The sequence below is a fragment of the Plodia interpunctella genome, chromosome 14 (genome assembly GCF_027563975.2).
Source record: "Plodia interpunctella isolate USDA-ARS_2022_Savannah chromosome 14, ilPloInte3.2, whole genome shotgun sequence".
Taxonomy (NCBI): Eukaryota; Metazoa; Arthropoda; class Insecta; order Lepidoptera; family Pyralidae; genus Plodia; species Plodia interpunctella.
The window spans coordinates 8,475,167-8,498,492 of NC_071307.1; the positions used below are offsets into that span (position 1 = coordinate 8,475,167).

A 23,326-nucleotide genomic window follows, 5' to 3' on the forward strand; every position below is an offset into this window, starting at 1 on the left:
ATGGATTGGTCCTAATCTAGGGCGGGAACCACACGTTCAACATGTAACTGTGTCATGCATGAATTATGATCGAAAATGGTGGCCGCAATCATGGTGGTTTCGTGGCCAATCAGGATTTTAATTAATCCGCCATTGATTAGTTTGGTTACAGGTAAGTACCTACCTAACGCTTGATGAAATGGCAGTGATCTGTAGAATAAGTAAGTTTTTTGATGTAACGGTTGTCGTACACCATGCACCGGCCGTCAGCTGTCTGGAGTCCCTGGGTTCGATTCCCAGTGCGGTCAAATATTTGTACATACCTACTTACTTGTGATCAGAAATACTTAATTGTCTGCGTTTCTGGTTGTGTTGTGTATAACCTACCTAGTACCTATAAAGTCTGTGGTTGTGTCGTAGCGGCCAAACGAACGAATCACTTAAATTTAAAAGATAATTGAATAGGGAGTGTTTTTGTTTTTATTTATTTGGTTTGGAAACCGTCAACTCTTTCTTTTCTAGCTGATGAGATGATGACAGCAACTTACATTTTTAATGTTGATTTTTATCATGAAATTAAAAGAAAAAAACGAAGTATGGTACATACCTTCTTCATTTTTTCCTCATCACATCTTTAATCTATCTATATACCTATATATAAAACTCTTCCTTTACTGAGTGACTGACTGACAGACAATGCACAGCCGAAACTACTGGGCGTAGAAAGCTGAAATTTGGTGTGTTACTCGTAGCTTCCTTAGACAGTGTAACCCTAAGAAGGGATTTCCTAAAATTCCCAAGTGTGACAGGGGGGAGCCCTAAGAAGGGATTTCCTGAAATTCCCATTTGAAACTGACTTTTGCTCACATACGAAGTTGTGGGCAAAATCTTGTAATCTATAAACTACTTGAACTAAAATTAGTTCGTTTCTATGTATTAAGTCTACGTGTTTTCAGATGTTATTGTGCTATGTATATTTTTCACATCTTGTACTGCGAAAAGAGCATCGAAAAATGAGTTTCATGTGGAATTTCCAAATATGGAAGTTAACATTGGGCATCATAAGAACGTACCACTGAAGCCAAGGCATCGCAAAGACGTTAAGTTCGAACTGAACTCCAAGGTAATTCCTTATCCTTACATACTATAAAAGAAAGTCCTCTACCGCCTCTGTCTGTCTGTCTGTGATTCGTAAGGGAGGTTTAGGGGTGTATAATTTATTATGTTTTTACACGAGCGAAGCCGGGTCGGGCCGCTAGTTTGATTAATAAATCTATACTACACTAGAGGCCCGACCTGGCTTCGCTCGAGTGTAAACATAAAAAGTAACCTATGTTAATCCAGATGGTTCCGTCTAATCTTTGCGCGAAATTTCATTAAAATTTACTTTCTTTCTCTTGATAAGCACCAATAGCGTTTCCAAGGAGAGAGTATTCCCGTGGAGGGTAAATGTCATGCAGTCAAGCGGCCAGTTGTAAAATTAAAGCCGACTTCAAAATCTGAAGGTTAATTCATACGTTGAGGGATTCGTAACCTCACAGCCTCGGAATGAGTGGAAATGAGAAAGAATATGGATGTACGATACATCTAGGCGACTAGAATAAAACCTTACGTCATTGTAATGTAGAAAAGAGAAAAAAACTGATTAAACTCATTCAAAGGGAATAATGGTTGATTATCTTCTTCTTCTTCATAGTCGTATTCCTCATGGCTGAGGGTCGTGGTTATTACGTGGAATGAAACACACACAACAACTTTCTTGGCATTATTAATGGAGTGGTTTACCATTGGCTTCTCCATTTCACAAACAAGTTAATAAGAATGAACCAGTGTGCAGGTTTCCTCACGACGTTTTCCTTCACCGGAAGCAAGTGGTGGACGATGAAAACTACTTTACATGAGTTACATTGGTATACAATGTCATGTGGCACGAGTAGGATTCGAACCTGGGACCTTTCGATCCACAGGCGGGCGTCTTAACCATTACACCACCACCGCTTCACAGGTATTCTCACTACTCTCGAAAATTTTCAAAATAAACGGTCGACGTGACGATGTAGCTAATATAGAGATAGGCCCAGGTGTCTACAAGTCGCCCATAGTGAAATATCCAGAGAAATTTCTGGAAAAACGCCTGAAGTATCTAATGGAGCTGAAGAAGAAGAAAGATGCGAAGAAAAAGGGATGATTTATTATTATTACTGAATTACTGATAAAAATGTACAAATGAATATAATAAAATGTATTTCTTTTTAATGTAATTACTTGATCTTATTTCTTTTTCGCACAATCTATACATTATAATAAAACTGTAAGTAGTTAAGTCTATACATACGATATGTACATGGTGCCTATGTCTGTACATAGGAGATATTAAAGAAAAATAATAATGTGGGTTGTTTATGGTACTAATACAGGGCCCATAAGGTAAAAAGGAGGCTTATTCCTCTCCTGTCTGTCACTCAAAATCAAAATCAATCAAAATCAAGTCATTTATTCAGAAATTAGGCCTTCACAGGCACTTTTTCACGTCATAATCTAAATTAAATGATGTTTACCAAAGCTACAAACTACTAGCATTTCGGAACGACCACTGCTGAGAAGAAATGCCGAAAGAAACTCATTCAAACAGTGTTGGTCCCTATTATGCCAGAAGGGCTTACCTTTTTTTTAATATAATACTCCACCAAAGATCTGAAATTTCTATATTTTTATATATTATTATGACGACCTCGGTGGCAAAGTCCTTGCCTCTGAACCGTCTCGGGTTCGATCCCCGGTCAGGTCATGGTGGAAAATGATCTTTTTCAGATTGACCTGGGTCTTGGATGTTTATCTATATATGTGTATGTTATAAAATACAGTATCGTTGAGTTAGTATCCTATAACATAAGTCTTGAACTTACTTTGGGACTAGCTCAATCTGTGTGATTTGTCCTAATATATTTATATTTATTTATTATTGCCCGCGGCAAAAAGTAGCCTATACAACTCCCCAACTATCTCCACAAAAATCCCCTGAATCCATGGCTCCATTTTACCGTGAAAGACAGACAAACACGCTTTCACATTTATAATATTACTATACCTATACCTTTATGGATAAATATTTTAGCAACTATACCTGCGAAACTATTTTAGTTCACAAAATCTGCCACAATTTCTTTTCTCCTTATCTGATTAGTTGAGCTTTCATTTTATCCAGACTTTATCTTGAGGTTTTCTTGTGGAAAATGGCGGACTGCTTTTAAGCTACGTAGTTTTAGACTAGAAAATCAATAAAAATGTTAAAAGTAACATCAAATTGGTAGGAAGTGGAGGTTATGTATTTCCTAGACGAGATTAAAAGTTTTGACAGTATTTCTTAGATGGAATTAAAAGTTTTGACAGCTGATAAGCAAAAACAGCATTCTCAAAGGTGGTTGACGTCAGGCAGGCTGATCGTGTAATACTCAACTCAAGATTTAGTTTGACGTTGTAAGTGAGCATCATGGCAAATAATGAAACCAGGTACACAAGAGAGAGGTGATGACTATCGAAGTTTGCTGAATAGGATTTTTGTAAGTTTTTGGTAAGTATGTTATACTGAAAAAAATATTACAAAAATTAAATTGATGACAAATCTCAAAACGTGTATGTATAATTTATTATACAAATGTCTCCATAATGTTTGGATTTAGGTTTTAAAGTAAATTTGGTTTTTAAAGACAAATCATGCTGTTTCTAATACAGTTTTTTTCCCTTCGTTTATCGATTTGTGATGTATATGATTTGTTTGATGAAATTCCGAACAATTAACCGTTCAAAACTGCGTGGCACAGCTAGTGTACAAACAAATAAAGAAAGATGGTTAAAGTTATGTTCGCATATGTGCAGTTTCATCGGCCTGTGAAATAACGACCAATTTCATGATCCCACGTATAGTTAATGTCATAGATCATCTCGTGCATCAGAAAGGACAAATCGATTGAGCGATTGACATTCGCTTTCCACATGAGCGAATATATGGAAGTAATAGGCCATAACGCCCTCAATTTTATACTTACTGTAAAGTTAGGGCCGGAAAATTCTAGTATACTCAAGATTAATAAATACATTTGGTATTATAACTCAACTAAAACAAAATATACCTCAATCCAAAACCGTGGCTCAAAGAGGGACAATAGTTTGATACTTGAAGAAGAATTACCTATAGAAGTTAAGAAGAAAGAGTAAGAAAGCGGATTCTGGGCTCCGATGTCGACAATTACGGCAACCGGAAAAACGCTTAAATTCACCCTGAATTTCAGGAGCGTTTGAACGCGGCGTGTAGCGTTTCATTCGTGTATGACATTTGTTTTGAATAAAGATTTTTTTTAAATTTAACGTTTATAAAATTAACATTGTACCAGTATTTCACTTATTTATAAAATAGGATAAATAAATTGATTATTGTTTACGGTACAATTTAAACACTAATGAGAGCCCGCGGCGGAGTTTAAAACGCTCGTGAAATTCACCCTTAAATGTAAGAGACATTGCATAAATTGTGTAAAAATCCAAATTTTTAAAAACGAGGTAAAATTCTTGGTTAAGATTTTCTCACTATCGAGAAAATTCTAATGCAAGAAAACTACAAAGAACCAACATATATCTTAAATTCGCGCCAAAAGTGGAGTCGTTGGTAAGCAATTGTTCTTTAGATAATGTGTATTCAGGCTTTGTGTTTATATTGTCCATCTGGCACATTTAGTAGTTCCGACTATTGCTAGATTTGCAAGTTTGGACGCAAATGGGGGCACAAAATTAATGTTAGTTTAATGCCAACTGCCTTCATTCTAGCGGGATTGGCTTTAGTTAAGATAGCTTAAGTTGTTTATTTAAACTATATTTTGGCATTGAATACATTTTATAAGCACCAAATATTATTTTATAATCGCATGACGAAAACAATAATTTTTTTCGGGTGATAAGACTGACCAAAATCATGTATTTCGAGTACATTTTTACCCTCAAACACCCGTCAAATTAAGTATCAAATTAGACAGAGACAGAGAAATATAATCAGTATAATCGGTAGGTAGTAGTCACAAGTTCATTGCCAAAAGTAAGTAGTTAATGTCCTTTCTGCGATCCATTTCCAAATCTATGCCCCCCACATGTAGTGCAGGCCTTGCAATTGAAATTTTTGCACTATTTTTGACGGCAATGATATGAGGACGACACATGTGTTCGCCACCAGCGTTTGCGTTTTCCTATTTTTTCCCGCCATTGCAGTATAAAACGAATCCCTGGGAGATTCGATCTGTAGTACTGTTCCGTTCGGGTCTATATTAAGACCGCCTCCGGTCGACCTCGCTTCAACATGCGTGTGCGCAGAACGGTCGCTCTCACATCAAAAATCAAACGTAGTACATATTATATTTTTTACGAATCCGACTTATCCAAGTCCCAATTCGAAAATAGGTGACTTGTGAAAAGAAATTACTGCTTTTGAATTTAATATAAAATGGTAAGTTTTGTGTCTGTGAGGTTTGGCGTTAAAAATAGAGTGTGGTCTTGAATTTTTGGCTCGTTATTAGAGCTAAGTGGGTTATTTTGTAGCAAAATGCTCGCGGTATTAGTGTTCCCGCGTTTGTAAATTGGCTATTTTCATTTTCAGTTATAGTGAAGTGAATCAAAGTGGGTATCTATTGGAAGTGAGTTATCGGACAATTTGCCAAGATGAAGTTCACTATTGACGTTCTTGGGATATTTTTAAAAGTAGTTGTCAAGGTACGTCTTGGTGTTGCGTGGGATCATTGTACAAATCATTGAATGTTGCTAAAACATCATTCCGTCATAATTTCTAATACTTAAATAATCACCGTTCAGTTTTATTAAAATTAAAACTACTCACATCTTTAGTTTTAAGTTTATTATTATTGAATATTCGTTTTGTTCTTTTTTATATATAAATTAATAAAAAATCTTATGCATAAAACGTTCTAGACTTCAAGTAATTAATATTGTTTAATCGAAATTTATCTACAACAAAACATTGAAGTAAATAAGAACTTACCAAATCTACTTTAAGAATTTTGGGACTTACGTAAATATTTTGACGTTTCTATTACTCAGTACAAAATTACCGTCAAGGTAGAGCTCCGTATACCTATAAAACTTCCGCATGCGCGTAGGTCTGTCTGCGCGTCCTCCATACTAATTATGTAAATGGCATACAATCATACACGTAACACGTAATGTCAAAGTTGTTTGGGTTATCGCAACCTAAGGTCGAGAATCCAAAATCAGTATAGAGACGAAGATCACAGATGGCATTTCATTATAGGTAAGTATTTGATGAATATTGTGTTATAAGGAAGTATTGGTTTCGATATGTTGGTTGAGTGTAACGCGAATGACAATTTCTCAATAATAGATATTAAGCGAAATATGAAATTTTCAAATTAAGCCCCGTGTTATAAAAACTAATATAATATATACATTAAGCCCCGTGTTATAAAAACTAATATATATATTATATTAGTTTTTATAACACGGGGCTCTTGTCAATAGAAAACTTTAAAAATATAATTTAATCCTTTATTTTCTTTATCCAATCAATAAATTAAAATTTAAATTAAAATATTTTAAATAAATACAAAACGTACCCACTTTAAATATAAACTAAACTAATTTTTTTTTTCATATCTGTGTGTGCACCTCACACATTACGTGACAAACACAAACATTAGTAACACAGACTTTCAACTAAACGCTTCCCACCGACGATATTGGCATTCATAGAAAATTCACAATGTTTCTCTCTTGCAGTGAATCGTCAAGTAAAACTCAACAACAAATAGAAATATGTAAAAACAAAAGGCACGTATGGATATCGATGGCCTGGTGACTGTGTGTTTGTGTGTATGTATTTTATTTGTAGATATTTTTGTAATGGTGAAATAGAGGGGAGGCCTTGCCCAACAGTGGGACACCACAGGCTATTAAAAAAAAGGTAGACACCAATTAGAAATCTGTTTTATCTCTGTCACAAAATATCGTTTTGTGTCTATATTCGATTATGTATGTTAACTGATTTGTCACGAAATTGTAGATATACTTACTTACTTAGAGTGGGTTGCACCAGTCAAATTTGACGTTAACTTTAATCTGCGTAGAACAATGCAAGTACGGCCCGCGAAGCCATTTTGTCGACAATGACGTCAACTTTAAAGTTGAATGGTGCAACTCACCCTTCGAAATCAGAGATATTGTTACTTTTAAGATAAGTATGAATTGGTTTTAGGTCAAGTTTTAGTTAAACAAGAACTTGACCTAAATCCAGTTCATAGATTCTAGCTGTTGCCCGCGGCTTCGCCCGCGTAAGTTTTCCACGGGAACAGATATTTTTCTTGTAGTATGTCCTTCTACATACTTCAAACTACATGTATGCACAATTTCAAGATTAGTTGAGTAGTTAGAGCTTAAAAAGTTAACAAACAAATTTACTTTTACATTTTATTAGTTAATTAATACCTAGGTGATTTGTGTAATAAGCTGAAATTTCCACAGTAGAGGAATCCCAATTCGCTATTAGCAGTGTAAATTATTTATCCAATTTTCGCGTAGCTAAAGCAATAGAAGCTGGAATGCCTAAGCTCGCGTTACGAAGTTGTGTACGGAACACAAATGCGGAAGTTCCTAGGAGTTCGGGCAAACTCACAGACATACATATATGTAGATATCGAAGCTTACTTTAGTCTCTCCCTCTCTCTCTCGTCTGAACGTTTTCCCGGTTCCTTGCACAGCCGTTGAGTATCGGAGCCCAGGGTTGTAAGGTATTTAACATATTGTCCCTGACATCTGAATTAGTTTGAAATTTTACTAATATTATAACCTGAATAACAAAGTCTACACTTTACAATGTTTTCACGTTGGCCGCCATTATAAAATACCTATAGATTTTGTATAAATTTATAAACCCAGACGTATCATACACAAAACTATATTCAATAACATTTAAATAACTCTTAGCACAACCGCTACATTTTTCCGTTCTTTATACACAACAACACGGCTGCCTAGCGACGAGCGTAAAGGATAGTATTCGTAAAGTCCTTGTTACAACACTTATTCCATACTATCCATTACTAACATTATAAAGAGAAAAGATTTGTTTATTTTTTTGTTTTTTGTTTATAATGAGTAAACAAGTACTGAGTCGTTTTTGACGAAATTTGGCACAGAGATAGGCCAAACCTTTAGGAATTACATAGGCCACTTTTCATTAGAGTTGTTAGGTGGTAGGGTAATCTCGGGTAGGGTTGGAGTAGAAATAGGCAAAGGCAGACAGTTGTATAATGCGTGGCGTTACAGAGTTTTACCCGAGCGAAGTCGGCCGTTAGTTATTCCATATATCTATTAAGATGTTCGTCTCTGAATAATCGCATTAAAAGTGCACTAACTTGTTCCTGGTTGCGAATAGTTTAGTTGTGAACGAATAGTCTGCTAATAACGGGGATTTGGTGTATGACTGTGTATCGGAAGTCGAGAATACTCACTTATTTTCGTTTTAGAAGTATTTATTGACGATCTCCGTGACTTAATGCTACACTGCTACACAGTTCCCAGGTTCGATCCCCGTCAGGTCAACATGGAAAATGATCTTTTTCAGATTGACCTGTTATAGAATATAGTATCGTTGAGTTAGTATCCCTTAACATAAGTTTGGAACTCACTTTGTGACTAAATCTGTGTGATTTACCATATATTATTGTTTTGTCGGGATGGGTGACTTGGAGAGAAAGACCGAACTTCATTAACGAATACTTTATTGCCAATTAATTAAACATAACAATATGTGCGTCATAAATGACAGCCAAGAGACGACTAGAGGCGGGGGGTTCGTTCACTAGTCGCACTACATAAAATGCAATTCTTCAATGTCGCTACAGTTTATTAAATATGTTCTATTTATTTAAGTTTATATTTTGAATTTAATTTATTTCTTACATCATTACTACTCATTTTAATATTACATTTCCGTTTGAATATGGCGAAATAAATAATTTATCAACATGCATGTTTAAACTTGTTTACAGTGGTGCAGTTTAAATAAGACAGCATAAGTTTATTTATATAAAGGTTTTATTTATGTATTGATTTATTTAAGGAAAACCAACAGTAATTATTTAACATTATAAAAATGGAAATACATCAAAGATTACCAATAACAGGTCTTCGCTAATAATAACAAAAGTAGGTATAATTACTAAAACATAGTAAATATAAAAAACTTGCCACATTATATGTTGTCTACAAAACACAATTTAAAAAAAAAAGTACATACCCACATAAATTATAGAAAACAATATACAATAGAAACAAGCACAGGAGTTCTATTTGAAGAGGTTGGCGAGAGGAGAGGTGGTTTGTTGTGGAACACTGAAGTTCATTGAGCGTCCCACATTTTCCGTTTACTTCAACTAAAACAACTTAGAAGGGGATGCAAAACCGAGCCCATTATCTATATAGCGTACAGTAGGTACTAGTGCTCTAAATCTATACATATAATAAAACTGCAAATAGACTGTCTGTACATAAGATATGTTAAATAAAAATAAATATGAGGGGTGTATTTGTGGGACTAATAGAAGCCAAAACATTTTGTTTATAGAATTTTTGTCTGTCTGTCTGTCTGTCTGTCTGTCTGTCTGTCTGTCTGTTTGTCTGTCTGTCTGCCTGTCTATCTGTCTGTCAGTCTGTCTGTCTATATGTTTGTTCGCGCAACACGCAAAACTACTACTACTGAAATGGAATTTGAAACGGTTTTCTCAGTTGTATAGCGGATGGTCTAACTTAAAATCTTGTATAGGTTTTATCGCGATACGTTGCTTAGAACCCGAGATGTTGATACATAAGTTACGGAGCGGACGCACATAAAAACGCGGGCAAAGCCGTTAGTAAAGATTAGTTTTAAATAAAACGAATTTAATGGCTGCAATCTCTGGATGCATCTACCTTGCTGAGAGCTCATAGTGCCGCGTACTGACGAAATGCTGTTACATAGGGGTGGCCAATACGTCATAAACTCTGCCTAATTGAATGACAAAATGAAAACACAAACAGGTATATCAAGGATAATAAAAAACATTAACTTTACACAAGATTTTTACGTAAAATGTAATTTTGTCACAATATTTACAAACAGACAACGGGACAAGTGAAACTAAATAAAAGCTTGTAACAAGTTTATTTGTTAGACAGATTTTAAAAACCCCAGACTTTCAATATTCATTTCGCTACAACTTTTGAACGGCTGAACCGATTTTGATCAAACATATCTAAAAACCACCGCAAAGAAATTAGCTATCAAATAAAAAGAAACTTCATTCAAATCGGTTCAACCGTTGATGAGCTACGGTGTCACGTACACAGACAGACAGAAACACTTAGCGGTCAAACTTATAACATCCCTCTTTTTGCCTCGGGGGTTCACATAAAGAAGACATTAATATCATTCTCTATCAATCAACTAATCGTGGACATATGCGTGTTAAGGCCCGTAAGACATGGTTTATTTTTTAAACAGACCTCCAGGCATCGCAGTCGAGAATGTTAACGGGAACCTCAACTAAAATAGGAGAGAGACAAAAAGTCGAACACAATATATAACCGTGAGTTTCAGAGTTTGCGTTCCAAATGTTCAACTGTCGAGCAAATAAGAGGATACTCAGACTGATCGGCTCGAGTTATTTCCAGTTTAATGGACCGAGTCAAGTAACTAGTACAATATATTCTAATTAATTTTGTTGGTACAGCGTTGGTAGCGGCGTTTACCAGAGCGAATATTCCTGTAATTGTCCTGATAGATTAAGTTTTGCCATTGTTGTGCTATGGCTTTATATATTTTATTAAAATTTCATTTATTTTATGGAAAATCTAAAGTGATTTTGATATTTAACACTAGCGGCCTGTGCCGACTTCGCACGGGTAAAACCTTAATAACTTTAACCTTCATCGGGAATCACACTATTTATTAAACCCGCATCGAAATCCGTTCTGTAGTTTCGCTAACTCCCGTATCAATGTAAGAAGGAGTAATTTAAGTGTATTCTAAAATGCCCCCGGCCTAGGTCTTTATGTAAGAAATTTAAAGAAAAAGTATATTTATTTTTTTCAGGTAGAATCTAAAAAACTACCTTTTATACTGTAAGTAAAAATTTCAGTTAAAAGAAATGTGTAATTTCTGTGTTCTCTCTAAGACAAAGTCTGAGTCACTACAGCGGAATCGATAGTGGGGAGAAATAGGTTCGGGGAGAGGAATGTCAACTTAGGGGTAGGTAATTGTGAAGTAAAAATAGGGCCAAGTTCGTCGATCAATTTCTTTTTTATTTTTTCGATATGCCTAATTAAAAAATCGATTCTCATTAACATGGAAAAGAAAAGACTTTTCGTTTATTGTGGGTCGGTAACGCGTGTGTAACACCCCTGGTATTGCGAGCGAGCATAGGCTGCGGTGACCACTTTCCATCAGGTAGGCTGCCTATACCTATTTGTCGGCTCCGTAGTAATTAAAAAAAAAAGTATAGTTATACCTAGGTTTGTAGGTATATTCAAGCGTTTTTGGAATTATGGTTGTTAAATGAATGCTTACAGCAGTATATACTTACAAGCAGATGCGCGCAGCGCCAGCGGCGGCAAAAATAGACCATTTCGAAAACCAGCTCAGTTTTTACGTTAAAGAAGGACAAACAAGGAAATAAACACTCTTTTACAATTATAATATTAGAATGAATGAATAGTATTGACTTATGGACGATTATTAATGTTTAGTAAAAAATGCAAAGTATTATACAAAACAATATTACCCACGCACGGTAGTAGGAAATTGATTGCCAAACGAAAACTTGGCCCGTCTGACAGCGCGACTCGGTCGGTGTCTCGCTCGGCAACGGTTTGAATACTTCTTGAAATGTCCCACGAAATAATATTTATTTCAGAAACAGACCATGTTTACCGAGTCCCCTAAGTTATGAACTTGTTATTCAAGTAACGTCCCTATTTCTACTGATTCATGCAAACCTGATAAATATGATAGTGCTATTGGAATTCCGAAGTTGTTGTCTTCACTATCTTGAATGTTAAGTACAATTTACATAGTTTACCTTGCGATATTTTTCATCGCATGCTTGAATTTTAAAGACTTTTACATATCTTTCGCTTTAGCTAAAGTTGTGTGTATTAAGGTGGTTTTGTTACCAGCATCCTATGTATTTAGATATTAACCACGGTGTCTGTTAACACCCTTATTCGCCTTCTAAGAATAAGTAAACACCTACAAGTTTTAATTTACTTAAGTGCATTTTAAATGCACTTTACACGTTCTCGCCTGAGCTTTTATCGTCTTTGCACTGTTTTCAAACTTAACTAAACCTAACAGATTTTCTTAATTTTAACATATTTGTGCTTTTCTTAATTTTAACATATTTGTACTTAAATAAGAAGGGGAAAGTAATCAAATAAATTAGATGTCCTATGCCTCTTAAATAGTTGACTTATATTGAGATATAACATTAGGTTAGGTGCATAATATTAAGATAATAAGATGTAAGGCTTAGTGACACCACTCAACATAGAGGTTAACTTTAACCTGTGCGCCGCCGATTAGATAAAATTGCGTACTTTGTGTTATTCTGCGCAGGTCAAAGTGAATGTCAAAGTTGACTGGTGCAACTCAAGGTGAGTTGTCTTTGTAACATTTTCGATGTTATTTATGACACTAGCTGCGCCCCGGTGCTTCGCTCACGTGGGCATTTCGAGCTAAAAACTACCCTATGTATTATTCCAGGTTCCTATATATTTTACCTGTGTACCATATTTGTTAAGAATCCGTCCAGTAGATTTTGCGTTAAAGAGAACATACATCCTCACAAATCTTCGCATTTATAAAATTAGTAAGATTAATTGTTATCCACGAATCTTCTGTTCTATAGACTATTTGGTGAATTTCAACCTTGAGTCCTTGTTTCTTTTCAAAAGAGCATGTTTTATCGATTCCAAATCATGTTATCAATTCTGGTTGTACAAAACGTTGAACATAGTAGGACATTAAAATAGCGGGAAAGTAGTTAATTACTTCCACTAAACTGTTATTATCTTTTCAGATAAACAAGGTGACGTTTGCGCCACTGGTAGTGTCCACACTGTTCATCCTACTGACGTCGCTGTTAGCACACTGCGCGAGGAGACTGGTACAAAGGGTGGTGTCTGAACCAACTGTCAGATTACTGCTGGAGGAAGCGATAGCTGCTGCCGAGCTGTGCGGTTGCTGTTTCGAACTTATCGTTGGTAAGATCATTCACGTCAGGCATAATAGTCACGCCAGCCACATAAGAACTATATTCAATCATTATATTCAAGTCGTTATTAGCGTGAGGTGGAGGTAGCTTTCTACCTCCACCTCACGTTAATAGGAGGGTCTGAACTGTCAGATTACTGATGGAGGAGCTGCCGAGTTGTGTGGCTGCTGCTTCAAACTTATCGTTGGTAAGATCAGTCATGTCTGTCACTTCAGTCACACTTAACATACCAGTAATTCTTCATATATCAATAGATTTAGTAAGTACTGAGTACCTACTAATGCCATGGATATAACAGTCACTTGGGCGCATGAGTTACATCAATAAGATTACTGACGTTACAGTCACGCCATTGATATTTGACGACATCCTCCCCATCTTTTTTCTTTTTTCAGTACAATACATGTTTACAGTTACATAAAACTTTAGAACCAACAAGTGTAAATGTTTGTAAGGGTTTTCATTATTCATCCTAAGCTACACCAGAATATTGGACACAGAATCTGGTACAGCAGCATTAATTGCTGTCAGATTTCTCTCTCTTGGAACTCCACTCGAAAATAGTCTAGTCTTCATTTACAATTTCTCCTCGAATTTCCTTTTATCAATAGATAGCGTAGTTTCTGTTCACCGGCGTATGGAATCGTTTTAAAACTAATATACGCTGTAGATACGACAAAACTCCAACATTATTGCGTATTTTCTCAAGTTTTCTTAGAATCCACAGACACCTGGCCACGTGACTGTGAAACTAACATAAACTGTTGGTTTTATGCAAACTTTAGAATATTCCTGGATTTTTCTAAGAATTTACAGTTTTCAAAGAGGAAATTTTCATAAGAACGTGCTTGCATGATCATGGTATTTTTCTAATAGTATCACACAATGTGCGGAAGTTACTTTACGTTACTTGTTAAAGATAGTGCAAACTGTAAGAGTATTTTATATTATTATTTTTGTGAGCACCCACGGTGCTTCTTTTGAGATTGCGCTGATGAGAAAGTATAAGTGTAAGTATTTCCTATAATGGCATTTACACATGTAATCAAACTTAAATTACATGAGAACGAAACTATGACATTAAGCTTCACGAGGTCTTCTTGGCCTTTGTCATACGTAATACGATTTTTTCCACCCAATAAGAGTGTTGCTCTTTCGCTCTTTCGCCTCGAAGAAAAAGTCGAACAGTGGGTTGCACCGCTCAACCGCGCACCGCTGTCGTTTAGATAAAATAGAGTATATTTATTGGAACCTCTTACTTTTACCGTACTCCTTGAGGACTGGTGCATTTGCATCGTAGTGAGAGAGAAGGACATAATATTTTCGGGTGGAAAAAAAGACAATAATAACTACTTTTAAACTTTGCATAATTATATAGTACTAAAGAACAGGTATTAAACGCGCATATACATTTTTTTATTTCCCAGACGTTTCCGACCTTCTTACAAAGGTCCGTGGCGGTAGAAGAAGATTCTACCGGAAAGACGTCGTCGCCGTAATATCTGTTCTCTATATAAAGACTATAATATATATATAATAAGACATCTAAGTATATAAAGACGATAATACAAAGGCTTCTGGGACAAGCACCAGATAGATGATATACATACATTTGGCGCTATCAGTGGAAGCCGACATTACGACTGACCAGCTCTGAATCACGACGTTACCTCGCCGTGGTTTTGAATCCTGCCAGTTACATTTTTGATGTCAAACTAGCTTCTACCCGCAGCTTCGCTCGCGATAAACTCAAAAACTACTGGGCGGATTTTTGTACGATTTCCACCAGTAGATAGTGTGATTTCTGAGAAAGGTTTAGGTGTATAATTTATTGAGTTTCACCCGAGCGAAGCCAGGACGGGCCGCTAGTAGTATCTTAGCATTCAAAATTGTATGTATCATTTTTTAAAAGTAAACATTATATGCTGATCCCGGCTTTGTGGCGTCACAGCACCGAATGCAACCGGGAAAGAGAGAAGTAACCAGTAGTTTCCTTTGCGCAGTTGCAGACAACTTTGGCGTGGCAACGTATGCAGTATTCCTGTTTGCCCTCACCATCTGGTGGTCTCTCAATTGGGGAGACGCCACGGCATGCCCGTACACACACATTGAGGATATCATTGAAGGTACGTAAGGTCTACTGTTGTGATAACTTTCGCAGTGAATAGGATAACATGAGAGCTTCCGTGTCTCTCTCTCTCTCATTGTCGTATTTCTCATGGCTAGACATTGATGTAACCGTCATGAACAATGTCGAGCCAAACTGATGTGATAAGCGATATAGTCAAACTGATGTGATGTGATAACGATGAGCATTCGAACCTCTGACCATTCGGTTCCCATGTCTTAAGTTCAGGAACAAAATTCAAAAGTTTAAAACAAAAAAAAAATTGAACGACGCGTTCGCTTGCGATTTTCTGTGAATGCAGAAACTGTGTTGAATTGAACCTGATAACTGTAGGGAATTGATCAAAATCAAAAATTATTTCTTTGCTTTAAATAGGGTACAACTTCATATACTTACTATATATTATTTAAGAAAAAGCCTACTTAGCATGAGAAAATTTACTTCGATCGAATCCAGTCCATTACTATCATTTTCCGCCAACATCAACCCATTGCATCAACTGATGCAATGGGTTGATGGTGCTTCCATCGAGTAAGTTGATGAAAGCTATGTGCGAAAAGAGAAAGGCATACCAAACAGTGTCAACTGACCAGCAGGCTGGTGGTTTACGAACCTCTCTACTCCTGTCTCGGCCACTACTCCGTTTTATCCATCGATGGTCGTCTCTTCTAGCCAAACTCAGTTACTACATAGAGTTTACCAATTTTTAATGGTTCAGGCAAAGGCGACACCCGCAGAGCCCTGCTGAAGACAGCGGCCGAGCTGATCGGAGGCGTGATGGTGTTCAAGTATGTACAGATGTACTGGGCGTTGGAGATCTCCGAAACACACAAGGACAAGGCGTATGAGGAGTGTAGGGCGGACTTACAGGTGAAATAGTGTTGATATAATGTATTACTAATAAAAACTGATAATTAACTTATAAAGTCTAGTTTATTAGTGATTTTTCTAGTAGCACGATACAGAGCAGCGCGGAAAGAGAGACGCTTAAGGCGGGAAACACAAGACTTGACGTTTGATTGTCTATTGTCAAAATAGGGTGCGTTCTATATTTCAACGATCACTTCATGGCTCTTCCTTTTTTATTTTTAAAGTGGGTACGCTTCGAAGAACGAAATTTCAATATTTTTTGTATTCCTCGAAGCACACTTTTTTTGGTGCGGTTCGACGGGTGCGCTAAAAACAAGTGCGCTTCGAGGAATACCTCAATAATTTGATTGAAACTTGAGAAATAGAGATTTTCTATTTCTATTAATAGAAGTTAGTTCAATTAAACTAGTGTATGTATTTGGCATGGTCTCAATAGTTCAGTGGTTAAGAGCACAGTTCCGGATGTCTATCGGGGATAATGCTCTTACAATTCTGCAATCGAGCGGGAATTGAACCTGAATGAGTTTAATTTCCCGCTCAATTCGGGATTTTTTCATCTCATTATTATTTTCAAAACTAAGTATGACATTCTTTATTTTAATCTAACTATAACATGTATAGTATAACAAATTCATTTAAATTAATAATAATTTCCCAACCATGAAATAGTAGGTACAACATTTTTATAGATGCGTGCACTAGAGTGCACGCATCTATAAAAATGCCGACCTGTCTGGACAGGGATCAATATAGCACCCCATTGCTCAAACCAGAGCCAGTGTGAGCTCCATTTGTTTTAGAGTGCATTTCTATTAAAAAAAAAACACAACTGAAACGCTGCATGCAATGGTATTCAAAAGTAAATTATGTTTTATGATGTTGTTGGATATATATATATATATATCCAGACCGATTTCGGCCACAGCGACTTGGTATCTGGCTACTGAGACGAACGATCGTGAGCTCTCAGGTGACTGACATAGCCAATTTTAGCAGTGAAAGTGCGTCCACATTCACTGTAAGTCAGCACTCCTCCAACATAATTATATAGGTGGTCGGGCCTTAAGCTCGTCACGCTTAGCATCAAGCTCTTCTCTAAAGCCCCTTACAGATTTCCAGTATTCGTAGTACAGTCGACCGCATATGAAGTTCCCTGTACAGATCTTTATGCCGAGGTATAAATAGCGGCGAATTTGCAATGAATTTGGGTAACTTGATGTGCTGTAAACTGTAACTTACTATTACTTTTTCAGCAATAAGTGAGAGAGTGAGAGTGAAAATACAGATTTGAGTAACAATTCAAATTCAATTTGAATTGTTAAAAATATACTTAATGATGGTGTTTTTCATCACGCTTATTTTATTGTTAGTTAATAAAACTAGATATGCGCTATATTAGTTGAGTTGAGTTAGAACACTCGACAACACATGTCGCAAACCAAAATGGAGGGGAATCCGGACATAACCAACTTTCATAAGTACTTAACACGAATATTAGCAAAAGTTGGGTGCTAGTTATAAATGTTTGGTATTAATTATAATATAACAACGCAACAATTCAACGGCCTTGGTGCAGTGGTAAAGTTCTTGCCACTGAACCGTGAGGTCCCGGGTTCGGTCATGATGGAAAATAATCTTTTTCTGATTGGCCTGGGTCTTGGATGTTTATCTATATATGTATTGGTTATAAAATATAGTATCGTTGAGTTAGTATCCCATAAAACAAGTCTCGAACTTACTTTGGGGCTATCTCAATATGTGTGATTTGTCCCAATATATTTATTTATTTATTTATTATTTACTTATTTAACAATTATTATATTTGCTATAAGTTAGCAACAATTATTATATCACACAGATTATGTTAGCCAATAACAATAAGGTAAGTTCGAAACTTGTTTTATATTTTTGTCCGACAGGGGACAACTGTAAAAGAAACTAAAATTACTCATATACACGTTATTCATTGCATAATAACACACTAGCTTTTATTCACGGTGTATTTCTCTGACTTTAACCCACCATTATAATAATTTTTGGGAGTTGATCTAATCGAATGAGACGCAACTAATCACAGTGCGCCGTTGTGACGGAACGTCAACCACACCGCAATGTGATTGGTCCCCTGTGTCTCACTTCGAATCCATTCGATGGTGAGAAGTGAAATTCATACCCGCAAGGCTTATTTAGGCCATAACAACTTATTTTCTTGCAGGTGCCAGTACTCTATGGGGCAGTGGTGGAGGGCATTGCCACGTGCCTCTGTCGACTGGCTTCAAAGTCACTAGGCGACTTGAATCCCAGATTTGCGACGGCGATTGACTCCTTCATTGGTACATCTCTTGTCGTTGCCGGTGAGCAAAATTGTAAAACTTAAAATACTGTCAATCACATACATTGTCACAATTAACAACTTACAAAATTAACACTGAATCATGAATAATTCAGAATGTTAGAATTAGCTATTATCAACTAATAACGAAAAATAAAACGTTGAAAATTTTCGTTGGAAAAACGTGAACGCAACTTGTTCATGGAAATATAGTACATTGTTCGCCAATCGAGAAATAAAAGTCACAGATTCTAATGATGGGTGTATGTTGAGACCCGACACGTTAGTCGAGGGTCGCAAACACTCGATTTGTGAATCGTCCTTTCCTTAGAGATGATATATAGTGTTTTATACGACATCTGCCTACGACGATAATATAATAAAATGGATTTTCATGACTTGTTTTTTGGCTTTACTGTAGAATCTGTAAATTTTATAAATGTGTTATAACTAGAATCTTATTCTTTAAACTTATTATTGGAAGAAAAATGGCCTTCACGAAGTAGTTCATTTAATTTTGATTATGTTATCAGTTCTGTTTCTATGCTAATAATAATTTTATAGTACAAACTAATTAATGTAATTGATCAATCAATGTAGGAAATAAACTCCGACTTTTGTACATATAATTTTTTATTGCACCGTCAAAAACGTTGACTTTAACCGGCGCGCCGCTGACGTTTAGACAAAAATGTTAAAGTTAACGTCGATGTTTACGGTGTACTCTCAATGATACTTCTATTATAAATAAAATAAAGAAAATATGTACAAAAGCGAACTTATCTTCCAAACTATTGGTAATTTGGAGCAGTATTCTGGAGGGTGTAGTTGACAAAGAACTCTGGCCACACATCATCACACATTTCACTGTTGCAGGGGTCCTCACTAGGCACACGGTATTCGTGTACCGGTATCAGGACAATAGTGCCAATGCGGACCTAAGCGTGTCCATCTTTTGCAAAATCCATTTAGGAAAAGGTACATCGGTGTTTGACTAACTGACAGGTGGCGAGAGTGGTGACAAGAAAAATCCTACGTTGGCGAAACTTAAAAACAATATTTATTTTATTTTTATTTGGGAAACAAACAGTTCTATTAAAAAACAATAAAATGTAACTTAACAATTACAAAAAACCAGTCAAGTGTCCACTAATTAATGTTACAAATTTATCGAACAGACTTTTAAAATGTTAGTTATTGATACAAAAAACAATACAAAAAATTAAACTATTCTTAAATAACTTAAGCATTAAGATCCTACTAATGTTATAAATGTGAAAGTTTACGATGATGTATGTTTGTATGTATGTTTGTTACTTTTTCACGCAAAATCTACTGGATGTTTGTAATGAAATTTAGCACACGGGTAGAGTATAACCTAGAATAATACTTAGGATACTTTTTATCCCCAAATTCCCACTGGCGCAAAGCCCCGGGGCACAACTAGTATAAAAACAAATGAATACATATACGAATGTAAATTCTGAAGTTCCCTTTTCGATATTATAATAAATATATACATTTACGTAATTGATGTATTGTAGACCATTATGCATCACTTATACCGTTTTATTAATAAAAAAATTGTTCTCTGTTTAGTCTTGGAGTAGCTTTCTTTTGTGTTGTCCCTCTCTCACTTTTCAGTATTTGACATTGAAAGAACGAGACAATACAAAGAATAACTATTCCGAGGCTAATCAGAGGATAACGTTTTTATTGATAAAGGGGATAAATAATACTATAACTTTATGAACGACCCTGAATATTTTGCTCATTCATAGGCAATATAAGTTTTCAGCAATCCCATGAAATCAATTGACATCGCTTCAGATAAGACTAATCACACTAGAAGAAACTATCACGCTGTAAATATTATTAGTGTACTTGTAGGACATAATTATATCCAGCTGCATATACGAGTAGTTTGTGAATATAAAACTTTCTTTAAACGCCCAAACGTCTAGGTAACTTTGTTTCTTTCTTCTTGTCGACAATGTCGCCACCTGTAAATTCATCAGTTTTTTAAATGCATGACTATCAGCACAGACGGTTGAATGTATATATTCTTTTATCGCATCTGCATTAGCATTATTGTCTTCATTAGTATCATCATTTAAAACATGACACGTCTCACATAGATTTTCATCAGCTATATAATTGTTATGTATATTATTTTGGTGATTACATAAGTCTTAATAGGTTTGATCAAGAATTATTTTGCAAATTAAATGCATTCCAATCTTAGCATAAATAATTTTGCTTCAGTACTTACGTCCATTTAAATTGATAAATGTTACCTCACGAAATATTTGGTCTAATCATAAAGTTATGAGAATATTTTTTGAAATATGATCGTTATTCTTAAGATATTTTTTCCAAACAAAACATGATTTCTAGTGAATTGATAAAATATCTGTTACATTATATATGTATATATACTACACTGTTTTTTGGTTAATTCCTAGACTCAGAGGCTTTATAGATAAAGAAGTCACCAGGATATCGCTCAAATGAGAGGGAGACAATACTATAGCTATCTATGCTCTTCCAGCTTTCGACTACTCCGGTGGATACTTCAACCCAGTCTTGGCGACGTCCCTCAAAGCCGGCTGTGAAGGCCACACTCTTCTAGAACACGCTCTGGTGTACTGGATCGGCGCGTGCGCAGGCTCTGTCCTCTCCGTCTACATGTACAAACTACCAGCTGTCCAGAAGTTCGTCAGAGGCACTACTGAAGTTAACGGCGACAGCATTTGGGCTGAAAAAGAAGACTAAAATTTAATTCTTAACTATTTTAAATGATTAATGTTTTTTACAAGTCCAATTGCAGAAGGGTTGGCACTCAATTAAAATCTTGTTGGGAATGATGAGTAATTTTAGAAATATCACGGTCTAGACAGACAGAAGAGGGGTGACAATGACGTCTCGAGATCACATCTCAAAGATTTAATCAAAAATCTTAGAGCTGTCATCTTAATCAAGAATCGTCAAAATCATCAAACACAAACATCTAATTTTGATAAATGAAAGTATTATTTTATGGTCTCCTAAATATTTTTTACATAACAAGAGTGCCAACCAAGCAGCGTCTTCATCGACCACCGAAACCTTACCTTCTTTTAAATTAGGCTTATGATTGTAAACACATATATCTGTCTTGTGAAATTGCAATTGGTCCATGTTATTTGACTATGGCGATTTTGCTTCGATATATTATTATGATTAATAGAATAGAGTGTTACGTCACTAGATTTTGTAGTCGATACAATTTTACAGTGAAATACATTAAATTAATATGGAAATCGGGTCAAATTATTCCCATTTCAATGCGTACAAGAAATTCTAGTCACTTTTTCCAGGGTGTTAATATTTTATTCATTATGTCGTTATTAAATCTTACGTTTTTAAGTATAATTTTAACTGTTTGCGTAACTGAATTAAAAAGTTATGTTTATGAGTGTTTATTTACAAATAATTCATGCTAAGTAATGCTTCAAATAAATTTTATTACTGTGAGTAGAAAATGTAGATTTTTTTACTGATTGCTCATTTTTTATGCTACCTATATCATTTCATCCTACATTCGTATTCATTCACACAGAAAAATGTCTTCCAAAAATATGATAAGTACTACGTATGCCCTCTGTAAATAAAATTGTTTATTTATTAACAGTGTTTTTATTTTAGCTGTGCCCGCAACTTCGTTTGCGTACTGTTCGAAGATTTCAAATGTATCTATTTGAGATCCTGTATGACATTCTAGTCACTTCTATTTTGATATGATACTCATGACCTCTCGTCCTTGACCTCATCTCATCGTGTTCATTGCTCAACGCTCTGAAAAACTTGTGAAATTTTCAAGATTCGGCTATGGTTTCACGACCCTCTTTTGTAAAAAATACTATTATAAATACCAAATAAAAAATTCTGCAAGGAGTATTTAAATGTATGTTTGTTTATTTGTAACTCAATTTCAACAAAATTACATACGGGTTTAGTTTTTTGATAAACAGAGTATTTAGTGCTGTGTCTGATATATATTATTTTTATGTTCTAATTGAAATGGTGGTGGACTAGTGGTTAAGATCATATATGCCTATGATCGAAAGGTCCCAGGTTCGAATCCTACTCGTGCCACATCAGTTGTATACCAATCTCATTCGCAGTAATTTTCATAGACCACCACTTGCTTCTGGTAAAGAAAAACATAGTGAAGAAACCTGCACACTGGTTGACAGTTTAATAGTTCACTGAGGTATTTGCAACTACTTGTCTGTAGGTTAGGTAGTCGTAAAAGCCATGTCAGATGCCTTTAGGCGACTTGAATAAAATCTGACACCAGTGTTAGCAATAACACACTCGATAATAAAGCAAAAATATCAGAATTCTCGTAGGAGGTAGGTACCCTAGTAAAGTCAAATTTTTGAATTATTTTACAGTCGTTAATTCAAAAAGAACATTGATATTCTGTTATTCAGCTCAAAGTCGCACAGTAGTTGTTTGAAAATTATTAACTTGGAGAGTTATAGAAGTTCAAATGTCGTAATTCCTTTGTTATAAACGAAGTACCTAATTGTAACTTTTTAATTGGAGAGTCTCGTCAAAATGATTATGTATATTAATTACTTATACATATATGAACAAATCACACAGATTGAGCCCCAAAGTGAGTTCGAAACTTGTGTTATGGGA

The 23,326-nt window shown here is 35.5% G+C and overlaps 1 protein-coding gene and 1 long non-coding RNA gene across 4 annotated transcripts; both read left to right on the forward strand.

Moving 5' to 3' along the window:
* Positions 1–139: 139 nt before the first annotated feature.
* LOC128675323 (uncharacterized) lies at positions 140–2,221 on the forward strand. Its single transcript, XR_010370074.1, has 3 exons — positions 140–200; positions 936–1,102; positions 1,985–2,221. It is a non-coding gene; the product is annotated as an uncharacterized LOC128675323 (long non-coding RNA).
* Positions 2,222–5,269: 3,048 nt separating this feature from the next.
* On the forward strand, positions 5,270–22,304 carry AQP (aquaporin). 3 transcript variants are annotated; one of them, XM_053754606.1, is made up of 8 exons: positions 5,270–5,470; positions 5,621–5,733; positions 13,110–13,293; positions 15,308–15,430; positions 16,151–16,302; positions 18,518–18,656; positions 19,511–19,612; positions 21,186–22,304. In XM_053754606.1, the coding sequence occupies exons 2-8, from the start codon at positions 5,683–5,685 to the stop codon at positions 21,407–21,409; spliced, it is 975 nt and encodes a 324-aa protein (XP_053610581.1). In that variant the 5' UTR covers positions 5,270–5,470; positions 5,621–5,682; the 3' UTR covers positions 21,410–22,304. The 3 variants fall into 3 exon arrangements, with proteins under 3 accessions (XP_053610581.1, XP_053610583.1, XP_053610582.1); XM_053754608.1 differs by lacking the exon at positions 19,511–19,612 and having other exon boundaries at positions 5,271–5,470; XM_053754607.2 differs by lacking the exon at positions 5,270–5,470 and having other exon boundaries at positions 5,541–5,733.
* Positions 22,305–23,326: the final 1,022 nt, after the last annotated feature.

What these genes read in the sequence shown, in the direction of transcription:
- AQP (XM_053754606.1), top strand. Translation starts at nt 5,683, where the DNA reads ATGAAGTTCACTATTGACGTTCTTGGGATATTTTTAAAAGTAGTTGTC. An exon ending in CTGTTTCGAACTTATCGTTG is followed by an intron (nt 13,294 to 15,307) that starts GTAAGATCATTC and finishes TCCTTTGCGCAG; the next exon opens with TTGCAGACAACTTTGGCGTG. An exon ending in AGTGTAGGGCGGACTTACAG is followed by an intron (nt 16,303 to 18,517) that starts GTGAAATAGTGT and finishes ATTTTCTTGCAG; the next exon opens with GTGCCAGTACTCTATGGGGC.